Source organism: Megalops cyprinoides, chromosome 19, assembly GCF_013368585.1.
Source record: "Megalops cyprinoides isolate fMegCyp1 chromosome 19, fMegCyp1.pri, whole genome shotgun sequence".
Classification (NCBI taxonomy): Eukaryota; Metazoa; Chordata; class Actinopteri; order Elopiformes; family Megalopidae; genus Megalops; species Megalops cyprinoides.
Window position 1 is genome coordinate 21577312 of NC_050601.1, and position 15175 is coordinate 21592486.

Below are 15175 nucleotides of genomic sequence, written 5' to 3' on the forward strand. Positions count from 1 at the left end.
ATATCAAGTTTAACAATGCAGGTAAAGAGAGAGATTAGGGTCTGGTACAAGGTGAGGTAAACAGGTGCGCTGACAGTGGTGGTAATTTGCTCCTCCTTGTGGTTGACAATAGGAGGTGCACTAACAAAGTTATGGCTATTATCAAAATAGCATATTTATCTATATTTATCAGCATTCCTTCACTTAGAACATATTAATTTTTGCATGAGAATAACTCTTTACATTTTGACCAATTGCGCTTCGTTCTTGTCACATCACATAGATCAACAACTTGAATTACTGAAAAAGTAAGTCTCACTTTAAAAGCAGGGTGTCGGCAACCATGACCGTGAATGTTATCTAAATCTGTGATCATGTCACAAAGCTCCTTGCTGTTCATTCTCACCATAAAAGAGGAGTGAATCACAAACACAGCTAACTGCTTGTCTGCAGTGGGACTCCACATGCAATAAAGCTGGCCCCTCCCTCAGCAACCACCGCTGGCCCAGTGTTTCTCAAAGCTTGTGTGTCACAGTCATGTTTGCACTACAAGTAGTAGCTCAGCATTACTCTCACTTGTAATGTACATTTCACTGCTGTATCTGAATGAATGGTCAGTGAAGAGAGAGGTTCTCCCTTTCTTCTGCAGGTGTCCTGTACTGTAAATAGCACCATGGCGCTGTTATAACCTCCAGGATGCCCTGGAGGTTATAACAGCGCCACACAGGATGCCACACAGGATGCCCACAACATCCCCTGACCATCTCACAGGGTAAGAATCTGGTTATGTTTTATCAGGGAGGTTCATATGACTCATCATGCAGCCTCCGGCATATCAAATGACTGCAGTCGATGGTCTGATGTCTGAGGATGTCTGGGGAAGTCCCAGGGTGGAGATTTTCTTGGGATAGCACAAATCCAACACAGAGGTCGAAGACGGGCTATCGTACACTTGGAAAAAAAAAAAAAAAAAAACAAAACACTGCAGGCAGATACAAAAGAATATGAAAGGGGTTAATACCATACTCTCTCCCATCTACATCCTTGATTTGTTATCAAAGATCAGATTCTCCTCAGGTGATGGAACTGCTAACATTTTATAAGATGCTCAGCAAACACTGAGTTTCCTTTCTTTTGCAGAATGGTGTTTCAACAACCTGTCAGTATGTACACACACCAATATTTCTGGCCTCACAAAAAAATTCTGCTGTATAGTCCTCAATGTGCACTTTCATGTCTGTGGTAAGAATTTACAGTGTACTCCGTCTTTGCCTAAATTATAGGAAAGGCCAACTTTCTAAATGTAATTTGATTAAATGCTGAAGTAGTCTCATGAGACAGGTGTTGAAAGTGGTTTAATCATAACTTCCTTTGACAGTCCCAACCGTTTTAATGGTTCAATTAACTCCTGACTGCATGTTAACAAAGTTTTTGGACAACATACTATGCTTCTGGATATTGTGGACAATCTGTTTTGGCTGGTTATTAAATGGACGGAATTTGGGGTCCAGTAACTCCATTTCTCATATGCAGCCTTTGTAGCTGTACACTTAAAACAGGTACTTAACCCAGCTTTCTTCAGGAAACATCAAGGTGAAAACACAAATGATGAGTAAGCATCTACTAAGAAACTGTTACTTTTTACATATCCTAATAATTTAATATAAATCCAACTTAATGTAAATGATTATCTTTTGGTGCAACTGATCAAAATGGGAGGTGGATGTCCTCATCAGTGACTTTGTTTCTTTTATCAGTGCTTTCAGCCAACAGCGAGCAGCAGCTCCATGTGTTATAAGTTGCCTACTGGTGTGAGTGTAGTGCCATGTGGAGGTGTAACAGGGTACTTACATGGGATGCACTGACACTCGTCATATTTCAAATGCATCCCTTAATAAGCATGAATTGTTGCCTTCGCTCACATGCAAAATGTTTACTATGTTTGTGATTATCAACATGCAGTTGTACACTGGTTCATAGATGTAATACATGCACAATAATTCAAAGGGAAGACCACTTCAACAAATGATCAATCTCTTAATATCTTGAAATGAGGCAATAATGAATGTCAATTCCAAACAGATGAAAAATCATAGCCAAAAATAATTTTGGTGTTAGTTTCTTTAATAATTCTTTCCAGTACATGGTTTAGGATTTACAGATTATTATCAATGTGCTTGTACACAGTGAATGATTGCTGGAGGAAAACCACTGGAATGGCACTTGCTACAATACACAGAGCAGACAAGATACAGATACTTCTACTATTCTCTCAGTAACAGCACTTGCCCCATTGCAGCTCCCAACACACAGCCACTTTGATATTAGCAAATCAGTCACCATTGGACCCCAAGAACAAAATGCATAAAGGACATAAAATATGAAAACATAAGGAAAATGACATATATAGTATTTATAAAAAGGAAAAGTACTTTAAGAGGTTAAAAGTTGTCTAACTGCTTTCGTTACCGCGACTGCTGCTACTACTTCCTTGTTTCTCTCTTTTGTGAATTTGCTCGTGTGCTTTAAGATGGCCTGACTGACTAAAGTTCTTTCCACACTGGAGACACGAATACGGTCGCTCTCCAGTGTGGATTTGCTGGTGTGCTTTGAGATGTCCTAAGCGACCAAAGCTCTTGCCGCACTGGGTGCAGGAGAAAGGTCTCTCTCCCGAGTGGATCTTCTCGTGTGTTTTTAGGACTCCTGAATTGCTGAAAGCCTTCCCACACTGGGAGCAGCAATGCGGTTTTTCCCCAGAGTGAGCGTGCTGGTGGGTTCGGAAGCTCATCTCTTTGCTGAAGCTTTTTCCACAATCAGGGCAGCAAAACTGGCGGTCACCAGTGTGACTCACCTGATGAGTTTTAAGTTCTTTTGAGTGAGCGAAGCTCTTTCCGCACTGAGTACAACAGAAGGGTTTCTCACCAGTATGGATCCTCTGGTGTGCTCTGAGGTCGTCCGCTTTTGTAAAGCCCTTGGAGCAGTGGGAGCAAGTGTACGGTCTCTGTCCTGTGTGGATAAGCTGGTGCCTCTTCAGATTTCCTGCCTGGCCAAAGCTTTTTCCGCACTGGGAGCAGGTGTAAGGTCTCTCTCCTGTGTGAATGCGCTGGTGGGTCTTGAGGTTCCCCAAAGTGCTGAAGTTCTTCCCACACTGGGTGCAAGAGAAGGGCTTCTCGCCTGTGAGGTTGCGCGGCTTGCGGTGGGGTGTGGCGTGCACTTTCTCTCCAGTCTGACTTGGTCCGCCAGGCCCCTTCTCCACCTGGGCTGACTGCAGCTCGTAGAGGCCCCCTGCCGCGAACTCCGGCTCCAGCTTCCCCATGCCGTCGATGGCGCTTTCTGGCCTGAGCTTGTTCAGTTCAGTTCGGAGCTCGGCCATGTGGATGGACTCCAGGCCGTTCATCTCCGTTTTGATGTGACTGGACATCAAGTTGGGCTCGTACTCCGTCTTGATGGAGCCCAGTTCTGTGTTGTAGTAATACTGCAGGTCGGCGTGCTGCTCAGACTTGATGTATTCCAGGCTGTCGGACATGTGGGTGATGTAGTCGAACACCAGGCTGGGCTCGTACTGGCTCTTGTAGGAGTCCAGGTCTGCGCTGTGGAAGGAGTGGAGGTCGGTGTGGTGCTCGGACTTGATGTAGTCCAGGCCGCTGATCTCCATTTTGATTTGGTCGGAGCCGAGCGAGGCGGTGCTCAGCGGCTGGATCTCGGACAGGTCCACGGTGCGGATGGCGTCCAGGTCCGAGTCGCTCTTCACGCAGGGCAGCATGACCATGGGCTCCGCGATCTCCGACGTCAGCGTGTTGAGCGCCGGCGCAACGCAGTCCGACGCCAGCGTATTCAGGGCCGGCAGGACGCACTCCGAGGGCAGCGCCTGCAGCGTGGGAGACGCGCATTCCGGCTTCAGCGCGTCGAGACCGGGGCTGCAGCACTCCGACACCAGCGTGCCGAGTCCCAGCGTCATGCACTCCGTCTCCAGCTCTGCCATGTGAGCAGCCCGTTCCTTCCCCTCGCTTCCGTTACCTGTAATGGGCACCTCCTCGCCTCCGATCACCGCTGGTTCTCACCTGGAACAAGTCCTTTTGATGCTGCCACCCACTCAAATGAAAGCTTTCACTTCCATGGGTTAGGGAGAAAGTTGAGCTCTGTGGCTCCTAGGTAAAAAATACAGAAAAGACAATTACAAACATTGACATTAGCCACTGGTGTTTCACAAACATTTTCCAGTGAAATAGTTTCATATTGTCAATTAAGTCAGGCATATCCAGGTATTAAAATAATCGGATTAGTTTTAATACAAGCCTCGGCTGCATCACCATGTACATGGTCTATTTGAGCAGTTTTCATTTTTTCCGTTATGAGTAATTCCTGAATATGCATACATACATGAGTATTCTAAGGCCAAATTAAAGGATTCAGTAATGACAAATTTATCTGTTACCTGTTCCACATTGTTGGGCAAATACCACATGTGTGTAAAAAAACTGAGTGAAAGCAATCTTTACATCCATTTAATTTTCTGTAGTACCACTAATGCAGCAATTCCCAAACCTCTCCTGGAGGACCCCTTGTCCTGCATGTTTTAGATCTCTCCCTGCTCCAACACAGCTGATTCAAATGACCAACTCGTTATGAACTCGTGAAGCTGCTTAATAACAAACTGATCATTTAAATCAGCTGTGTTGGAGCAAGGAGAGATCTAAAACATGCAGGACAAAGGGTCCTCCAGGAGAGGTTTGAGAAACACTGCACTAATGGACAAACACAGTTGCAGGCGACTGCTTAAAATTGTTTTAACATTGATCTAAGATCACTCAAATATTGTACACATAACATACTGCAATGTTTCACAAAAATTATCATTACAAATTTAAAAGGGCAAAACAATGAGATCAATTTTCAATAATTCTTTGGGCAAAGTTTATTTTTAAGTATTTCCATAAATTTTTGGCAAGACTTTGCAAAATAATTTTTTGTTCCCCTTCATAAGAATGGAAAAAAAAACAGGCCCTGATTCAATCCACCTGCAATGCACTTTATCCTTAACGTTGAACAAATGCGTTTCATTGTTTTCCCGGTTCTCACAGTACTTTTAAACATTTATACATTTCAGTGACCACTAAACAAGAACACTAAGTTGACATTATTAAATCAATTTGAGCTAGCAGACATGTCGATTGTTGAATATTGCTACTGAGTACACTACAGGTTAACCTGACACACATTACAACCAGGCTAAAACAGTCTGGGGAGACTGACAAAGCAGGGGCTGACACACCACACAAGCTTTGAATTCAGGGAAACTACACTCTCACCACCCAGGAGACAATTTCTGGACCCCACAGCACCACCCACTGATTCTGATGCAGCCCTATAAGATTACGAAGCCTTCAGTATAACTGCAAGCCTATTAAAGGTTTCCAGATACTCTGATGTTTAATTGCCCCTTTTTTACCCACTTCGGCTACTGTGCACTGCAGCGGTAGCCATCTATGGACACATTATCATAGCTGAACCATTACTACCATAGATGGAATCCATTTAGACCAGTCGTTATCTCTTCTCAGAGAAAGCAATATAAACAAGGTAATTTGAGATTCATCCACAGTAAGTAAACAATCAAAGTCTCATAAAACACTCAAATGATTTTTGCAATTGTGTCATCAGAAAAACACTGCACTGCATGCTGGGAACTGAAGGTAAGAAACAATTTCAGTATGTAGTTCAGTTTTTTATAAAAAGGGAAACTTTTGAGATCTCTTCATATCGACACACTCAGCTCATAACATAGTGAGGAGCAATTTTCAGAATTTGCAGGCCCTGACACCACATGATTTTACACCATGCACATTACACCTTGTATAATCAACTATACTGTAAAAATTGTGCCAGAAAGCCAATTCAAATAGCTAAATGAGATCTAAAATTGCAGTTTGCATACCAGATGTTAGAGATAATGCACTTCTACAAATAAACTGACGGGAATCACTGACAAGCAACTGTCATTTTTATACCAAAAGCTCATTTGTCTTATGAGCTATAAGAATGCTAGCTATGTCACTACCTGCATGAAAGCACACTGCTTACCTCTACCACAGGCAAAACAACAAGGTTGGCTGAATAGGCCTAGGTACCCATATCTGCTCAATCTGACATACGCCTCTTACACCTACTTTGGATTGACAGTCTATACCCGTGTTTCCCAACCCTGCTCCTGGAGGCACACTGTCCTGCATATCTTCTATGTATCCTTCCTGCTTGACTAAATCAGGTGTGCTCAGCTAATCAAAAGTGCCACTGATGAGTTCAGTCAGGTAGGTAGAGCAGGGATAGATAGAAGATATGCAGGACGGTGTGCCTTCAGGAGCAGGGTTGGGAAACGCTGGTCTATACATCTGACATTTTCATGTAAATGACTGCAGAACATCTGAAAGCAAACTGAAGTGAATCTACCATCTAAGTGCATGAGGCATTGGTTGATTAGAAATGGACGGACCCAGCCTGTAAATATACACCTATGCCTAGAACCCATCTTATTTATGTATATTTTGAACTCAAACTGTGCAGGGAAATACTGAGATACATTACTGAAGACATTGTCAACTATTCTTTTTTCCAGGTTACTGAAACTTTGTGACATTCCAAACACCCCCTACATATGAGAAGTAAAAAAAAAAAAAACATGCAAAATGAAAAGCTTGCTTCCACAGTGCATTGCATAATTTAGGCAGTGTTCTCTCATCACAACAAAAAGTGACTTAAATATTAGGACACGTTTTAAAGTAAAGTATAAATTAATCCTCAACAGTTTACTTTCTGGAAGATTACTTTTTTGGCAATACAGGGAATACTCTAATCAATTTTGCCAACTGCCTGATGGAAATGTTTTAGCCTAATACAAATACATATTCCACCCAGTATAACATCAATGTGATATCCTGTTATTCCATGATGGAATTTAGTTCACAGGAAAAAGGTGGTTGCTGGTGGCAACATTCAGCGTGATATATTTTCACATTTTAAAACCCACTTTGCATTCATTGCGTCTTAGTATCTTGCAGCATATTTAAATGGTTCACTCTGTGTGCTGCATCACTTACATTTAAGAGCATCAGTTTCCTGTGTGTATGACAGTAAATCGTGCTAGCTGAATTTCAAATGATGTCACGTTTCATTTCTATACATACACATGATGGCGGCCGTCTCCTGCCTTTGCTGCCACGATTGAGATGAGTCTGTCTCGCTGGACTTAGTAAAAAGTGGACACTGTACAAATGGTGTTGGGGACAGTTTGTATCCATGGAGTGTTCATCTCTGGAACAGCACAGTGGCCAGTGTTACTTCTGTTATGTCACTCAGTGAGATGCGTTGTGCAGGTAAAAAGATCAGGGTTCATCTGGTTTGGGGGGAGGGACTTGAACTTCAGTCAAAAACAAGGAGCTTGCTAAATTATTATAAGAGCGAGTCTTTCTTTGATCCATCCACAGAGCCCAACCTACCATGACAAACCACAGAAGCATGACAAGTACAAAGAAATAGCCAGGTGACGTCAGCAACTGTGGATGGTTTTGTAATCCCCAGAGATATCCATGTTCTGTCTTCTAAAATCTCTGAACATGTAGAAAAAGAAAACATTTACATGCAATTGGCAAATAACTGTAGCTGCATCCAGGTACGGTCATACATACTACAACTCCCAGAATTCAAAAAAAAAAAAAAAAAAAACCCACATGGTGAAACAGCCCACACTCCGACATCTCCACAGCCACCAATTTGCAGAGTTTATCAGGTGCCAGCTTGAAATTTCCAAAAATTCTGCCAAGAAATTTTAACTAGATCAAGGAACAAAGCTGCCTTGGCAAGATACATTAAATGCACAATATGATAGCCATAAGAACATGGTACTAGAGCCAGTAACATGAGCATCAAGTTCAAAAAGGTGCTCAAATAAACTTACAACATTGTTTTACTGTCTTTAGGCTACTAAAGACAGTAATTAATTTCTGAAATGTCATACTTTCCCCACTTCCCAGATTTAGAACAGTAGCATCCTACCTAAAACAGATCCATATGCTCATCTTAAAACTACCAGATTTCACTGGAGCAAAACTGTCAATATGTACATGGCCTCCTTTTTCTTTGTTGGTTAAAGCAATGAAGAGCGCTTCCTATAACTCAAACTATGCCAGCTGCTGTGCAATAAATTAGGCTATGTGGCCGCGCAATCGAGATTCTTTTACGAAAAGGCCAACTTGGTTCAAAAGCACAGCTGTGCTTCCAAAATTCAATCCCACAATGCCTGTTACAATTTACACCGCAATTCAATTCATATGTGTGGAATTATTTTTAGATATAATTGAGGCAGAATTTCAGATGTATGAGTAGAACTGTTCTAGACATCTTTGGCAACATTAAAAGAATCAATTCCCAGTACTACATCATTGCATACATTTTACAATATGTGTGCATTATTGGATCATGGAATAGTCTAAATCACTTTGTATTCTTCGTTATGCCTTCATCTGGTATGACCCTTTATTTCTTTAATGCAACAGGCCGAGTGACTTCCATTAACTCGCACGTACAACTGCCACATAACTGAACATACATGTTTCTCCCGTGTAGCAGTGTGTGCAGGTGTTCGCCTCGGTTTAATCGCACAGGGTGATAAACGAGAAGAGATTGCTGTGGCTGCGGCGGTGCGTTTCGGTGAATTCTGCTGTTTGATGTGTCGATTTCACGACTGCAGGTGCTGGGGAGTTAAGAGCGCGCAGGTGAGCCGAGCTCTGCCTTTACATCCTGTAGCCACTTCCGACAGACTGCGAGCGAGAATGTGTCACACACGAGTCCCTTAAAGTTTTCAAAGGCTCTGTCCAAGAGCGATCAAGCCGTTTTCTCTTCGGTAAAGTGACAGACAAGTAGAATAAATGACCACTTCAGCAAAACGTCGACTTTTCCCCCATCGTCAAACGTAACAGTAGCTACCTCATCGGATTCGACTTTTTTGCTTTTACTTTATTTTGCGCATTTAGCAACTTATTGGGGCGCGTTTTCACTTCGAACATTAAATTTACTGGTGAAAGAGTACGGCGGAATGGCTGGCGGGCTATTCTAACTACCTGCACCAGAAAAGCACATCAAGCATTAGAAAGAATGCCTTCACGAAAATCTATCACACAGCGGAACACAGCTAGCTAACCAACAGCTAGCCTGCAACGTTGCTAACCCAACCGCACACAGAATCAATTTAACCAGTCAGCCACCCGTTTTCGCGGTCACCGCATCACTGACTTCTCTCGCCGGTTAAACGAAGGTGAGACCTTTTCAGCGAACATGCCGGTTATTTTAGTTAACTAGCTATTGCCATTCCCATGTGCACATACACAGTTACCAAATTAGCTAGCTCGGTAGCTATCCGATGAAATAGCTAGCTTGGTAGCTGCATACTTTGATTTGTTTAGCAACAAAGATAACGCTAGGGCAGTTTAACGTTAGCTAGCAAACTAGTTGGCTGCCCGGAGGCGCGCAGGACCAATACAGTTCGCTATATGGCTAACGTTACCTAACTAGCCGACATCCGCTGAAACACAGTTTCAAATATTCAGAAGGAACGTGAACATTTCAGTTCGCTGGCTAGCAAGCTAAAATACAAAGAGAGGACCCTAAGCCAGCTAGCTAGTTTGCTAGTAGCCATCTTGTTTACCGCTAATGGTACCGACAGCTAACGAAGTTAATATGAAAGTTAGCTTGCCACCTTCCCTAAGAGCTACCCTGCACAATTAGTTAATGCCTTTTTGCTTATTCGACTCGCTAGACAAGTAGCAAACTAAGTGAGATAACAGACTCGCAAGCCAGCACTGTAGTCAGTAAATTAAGTAGCTAGCTAGCCAGTACTGTGAAAACAAAAGGTAAGGTAGCTAACGTTAGCTAGCCTGCTAGCCATCTCAGCAAAAGGGCCACACACTCGCCAGATAGCTGGCTAGCAACGCACATCTGGAGAAAGATGGGGAAATGGAAAAAAAATCAAATAAAGCAATTAGCGTGTGCGCTCGCTACCTGCCGTTTTCTCGATTCATTTCTTTCTCCTCCCGTTCGTTTAAATCGCCTTTCGGGTGGACTTCGCGGCACTTTCAACCCGAACGGATTCGCCACGTCTACCTCGGCCCGAGACTCCCCTCAGCCTCCGTACCACTCTTCCTTCCTTTTCTTTCTCCCTCCCTCCCTCTCTCTCTCTTTCTCCCTCCCTCCCTCTTTCTCTCTCTCGCTCTCTCTCTCTTTCCCTGACTCCCTCCGTTGACGCTTTCCTCGGTGTTTCTGCACTTCCGTTGGTGAGAGGCGAATGCGCGCGCAGCGTGCACTCAGGATGGCGTCATTTTACTTCCGATAAGTTCAGAGCGGGAGCCGCATACCAAGCTAATCCTTACAGTTGTGTTATTTTGATGAAAACAGCGTTTTAAGTGGGTCAGGTCATGCCACTTCGCACTTGCTTTCGAACATGCACTGCTTTCCCAAAATGTCACTGGCTTCATTTTTCAGACATGTGCTCACCTCTTGGCATGCCAGTGAAGTGGGTTGCTGAGGCTTCAAACTGTCTACAGGGTAGCCAAAAAGACTGAAAGAAAACTGGTGTTAGATGTTATATATATGTCTGCTTGTTGGACTAGGCCGTGTATTTGTGGCACTTCACCAATAGTTCTAGACTCTGTTGGTCTGAACCCGAGTGTCGATTTTGAGACATAGGTATTCTGGTTTTAAAGTCTTGGTGCGACAATCTCTGCATTCGTGCTGAGATGCTGAAGCAAGATGAATGAAATCCTCCAATACACTTGCATGTTTGTCACACTACGCACTTATGTGGGCATTGATTGGAGGACAGACACTCCTCCATAGATGTCATCCAAGCAACTTGAAGGTGCGTAATGAATCCCAGGATGCCAGAGAGCATTGAGACGAGGAAGCCCTGACTGGTTGTCTCTGTGCTTTCTGATTGTAATGGTAACACTGTCCAAGCAGGTAAATGGTGCCACAGCTTTCAGTTCTAGCCAGTCCTCTCTTAGTGCACTGCCTGAGAACTGGCATCTGTGTTGAGACAGATGCACTTCCATAAGAGCATGCTGTGTAGGCTGACATTACATCCGTCCCCTTGCTTTCTAGTCTCCTTGTGCAGCTGTGCCAGGTGCTGGTCTTCCTGGGTGAGCTTTGATTGTGGAACATTAATCCTCCATCCTCTCTCTCTTGGCTTACAGCTGCAAGCTTTGATTGTGTGGTGGGCACGTGCTCTGCTTGAGTGCAATGAGTTTTTCTGTTAAAAATAAAAAACACGCCTGCGTGTCGCCTTCCAAGAAACCAGATGGTGCTTTAGCAGACTTCTTGGCTGCTGAGGTCAAGTTCGGCCAGGCCGTACATGTGAGGGGGATGCAGAGGCCCCTAGGGTAAAATGTGCTTCAAAGTAAGCGAATTGGAACCACACCAAACTCTGGCAACATAGTGTTTCAATGTTTCAATCATCAAACCTCACACTGCTGTATTTTTGCTGACTGTTATGACAAAAACACAATTATTAGCCTCTAAGATGAGTTGGTTAGCCAGCTAATCTGAGTTGCTGGAACACAGAGTAACATAGTGTAGTCAGCAATGTCTTTTATCACTTGCCATTACATCAACTTTCCAGTCAACCATTTGGCCTTAATTTTTTGTGATGTGACATATTATTCAATACATTCAAATAAACCGTTCATGAAAAGATTCTTAGTTCTGTCATTCAATCTGAAAAATGCTGCATATTTAATCCTGGGAGGCTGGAACCATTGTGAAGATAAAAGCTTAACATATAAGCTTAAATACTTATATGTTTAGCTAGGTAGGTACTAGCTAGGTATACAGTTTAGCTGGATAGCCAGCTAGCAGCGATGAACTCATGTGTTTGCTTTTATTTCAAACCATTTTAGAAGTGTTTGTGGACTGAAATGACTTTAAGCCATCATCACAGTGTTCTTTTGAAATGCTGTGAAACCCAGACACAAACTCTAATTACTGGGGCAGCTATAGCTACATTAATAATTTTATTGAAGCATAATTAATGATATATTTACATTTATTTATTTAGCAGACGCTTTTATCCAAAGTGACATACAAAAGTGCATACAGTAAGTATAGCGACAGTACGGGGACGGGATGTGTACAGTTCCACAATGAGACAGTAGTTCTCAGCTGAGAGCAAGGTCTGTTTGAGGACACAGTACTATCTGATTTGTACAACTACAGTGTATAGGGCAACTAATGCGATACACCTTCAAACTTCAAACAGCAAACTCCAACAACTTCAAACAGCAAAACAAAATATAACAAAATGTTTTTAAAAACCCTTCCAAAGTCAACAGATTCTGGAGGAATCCCCAGTGTAGGTAGTGTAAAGGCTTCGGACATTTCTTTTAAAGGCACGTTCCAATATAGGGATGTGTTTCTCAAGCATTGTTTATTCTCTTTGCTTATCAGCTGTTTCTGTACCTTAAATTTTATGGTCTATGGTCCCCCTTCTTTTTAAATGACCACTGCAGTGTGTAAAACTGGCAACCTGTCCATTTATCTAAAAAATGGTCTCCTCATTTCTGCCCATATAGAGACAATGAGGTACAATGAAATCTTGTCTGTCCATTTCAACATTAAAGAAGGTAAACTGCTGTTATGTCTGGAAAAAACATACTTGCATTACAATTATAATAGTAACATTGCTTATTGTAGCAATAATACAAGGGTAAGTTAATTAACAGAGCACATCCTTTTAAGTATGTTGTGCTGAAAAGTTTAAATCAACATACTCGTCTGCAACATGCCTTCTACGAAATAGAATTTTTAAAACCTATAACATGTTACCTATGTAAAAAAAATGTCAGCGTATACTGAAAAGGGGGTGCACTGACAGAACTAAAAGGTTTCTTTATTTAATTCATCATTTGCTAAGTAGCATTCGCACACTATTTCTCAGGTGAGGAAAAGCATGCATTAGATACATTAACTGGAATTTGAGCTCCAGCACTTTTGAGGGTATGTGTCATGTAAAAATCCAGATGATTCACATGCACAAGTCAAGTCAAGTGCAATATTTGCAATACAAATGTTGGTTTCAGTGGAAACGTCAGATCAATGCTAAACCATCTCCAGCCAACACTGAGTATAGGCAAGAATGACAGAAAGGATAAGGCAGTATGCATCTCAGCACAGCCAAAAGTAATATAGTAATAAATTCCTTCACTGCTTTTGTTGAGAGCAGAAGAAAGCATATCAGCCGATCAACTGTAGAAATGTTAATTCTACAATACACTTGTGTTCTTTAAAAGACACTTGTGGGATTCTTTTTGTTCTGAAATAGCCTACAGATGCCAGAATTTTGTATTATATGTGGTGTATTAGTAAGAATTTCAAATACTGGCAATGTTGAAACACTGATTTGCAGCAATATTAAAAACCTTTTAAAAGCCCATCGATACATTCTGTTCCCATTTATTTTATTAGTTTATTATAAAACCATTGAAATGTAATAGAATCTGTTAGAAACCTTTTTTTCTCCTCTAATTGCAGTTTTTATGGAATGTTTAACCATCCAAAATTCCAGCATTAACATTTCAAAAATTTTTAGCTTGAAAGCACATCTCCACTAGTGGATAGAATATGACTTCATAGGTCCACTAGAAAGTCAAGTAAAATCATGCAGATAACTTGCTTATCTACGGCTCATGTATGAAAATTCTGATAAGACATATCTAGACATCTTGATATATGAGCTGTGCTTTAAACAGATGTAAGACATTTTAATCTCCACAAAAAATGCTTTCAGCATACAAAAATAGTAAATTACACACCATTGCACCATTAGTGTTTGAGTATTCCTTTTTTTTCAGTACTCCTGCACAAGTGCAGAGGTTGTCGCAGTGAGATGAGCCTAATACTGTGTACCATTGACAATTAAAAAACAGGGCAGCATAAAGGGGACAAAGGAAACACATTAGTAGACATTGTTCTCTTCAGATGCTAAGATGAAAAAAACACAGGACCATGTTATGTGAAAGAATGTAAGAAACGCTAGGTAGGTATGGGTTGGTGCTTGTCCAATTTGCGTGAGGTCATGTCACCCAAATTGTGCAGTGTAACTTGACTTCATTTTGGCATCAATTATGTGAATGAGAATTCCGTTTGCAATATGTGCATGTAACTTGGGATTTTGGAACACAGAAAGCCCTTTTTGTTGCGATGTTCCTGACAAGACTAACTACAAATAAAACAGTATGGCTAGATGATTTTCAGCTCTACCACATGTAACATGCAAAAATGTAAAAGAAGATACAGATAGAAAAGAAGACAAGGATAGAAAAATAATTCCATTAGAAACTGATGCCGTCCAGCACAATAACTGAACAGGGAGAGCTCCTCTGATGTGTCGCAACTAAATAAAGCTATGATTAAAGGCCTATGTTAATGTCAATAATTGCTTTCAAAGATTGTGATCAATGTTCTGAGTACAGTCAGTCAAAGGTGCAGTTGCTGCAATACACTGGCTCTGCAGTTGACCCTCCTGCTTCATCACAAATGTAGCTCTTTTCTTCCTCTTGCGTTTTTTTTTGAAGCCATGTTTCATAGCTACGGTAGTTATCCTTGCACCAATGACTAAAAAAGATTGATGTAAGTAGAACAAAGCTGGACAAACTAAAAGGGCTTGTTTTGTGGTATTTAGTCATTGACATTTTTCCATACAAGAAACTACTAATCAACATGAAATATTCATTAAATATTGATAATAGTGTAATTGATAATATACCTCGGGATAGCTAACTGAGAAGCTAGCTGGAAATGAAGGAAGAATCCGTAGCAACACTCTCGGACAAAAAGTGTTTCAAAATGGTTCTTCTTGGAGGGGTAAGGTTCTACCTTGAACCATTATCTATATTTTTGCAAGACACAAGGTCCCATCAAGTACACATTTATTCAAAGAATCCTTTTTGGAAGAAAGAGTTCAAGGATTCCTTGCAGAGTGAAATGATTCTACACACAAGGCGGAAGGGTTTTCCACAGAATTCTTGCCATCCTAATAAACCTTATCTATCGTAAATTGTTTGCTGACTTTGGTTTAAATAGGGCTTTGTTGTTAAAACAGTGTTTAAACTTCAACATCAGGCATTATTCAGTAATCTGAGAAAAGTTTTAAAGC

General features: G+C 41.6%; 1 protein-coding gene across 3 annotated transcripts; it reads right to left on the reverse strand.

Moving 5' to 3' along the window:
- Positions 1 to 2098: 2098 nt before the first annotated feature.
- si:dkeyp-113d7.1 (uncharacterized protein LOC407709 homolog) lies at positions 2099 to 10207 on the reverse strand. Of its 3 annotated transcripts, none has more exons than XM_036552023.1 (3): positions 10030 to 10207; positions 7473 to 7583; positions 2099 to 4127 (listed from the first exon to the last, which is right to left on the reverse strand). In XM_036552023.1, exon 3 carries the CDS (start codon positions 3959 to 3961, stop codon positions 2432 to 2434), a length of 1530 nt encoding a protein of 509 aa, XP_036407916.1. In that variant the 5' UTR covers positions 3962 to 4127; positions 7473 to 7583; positions 10030 to 10207; the 3' UTR covers positions 2099 to 2431. The 3 variants fall into 3 exon arrangements, with proteins under 3 accessions (XP_036407916.1, XP_036407913.1, XP_036407915.1); XM_036552020.1 differs by having other exon boundaries at positions 7161 to 7583; XM_036552022.1 differs by lacking the exon at positions 7473 to 7583.
- Positions 10208 to 15175: the final 4968 nt, after the last annotated feature.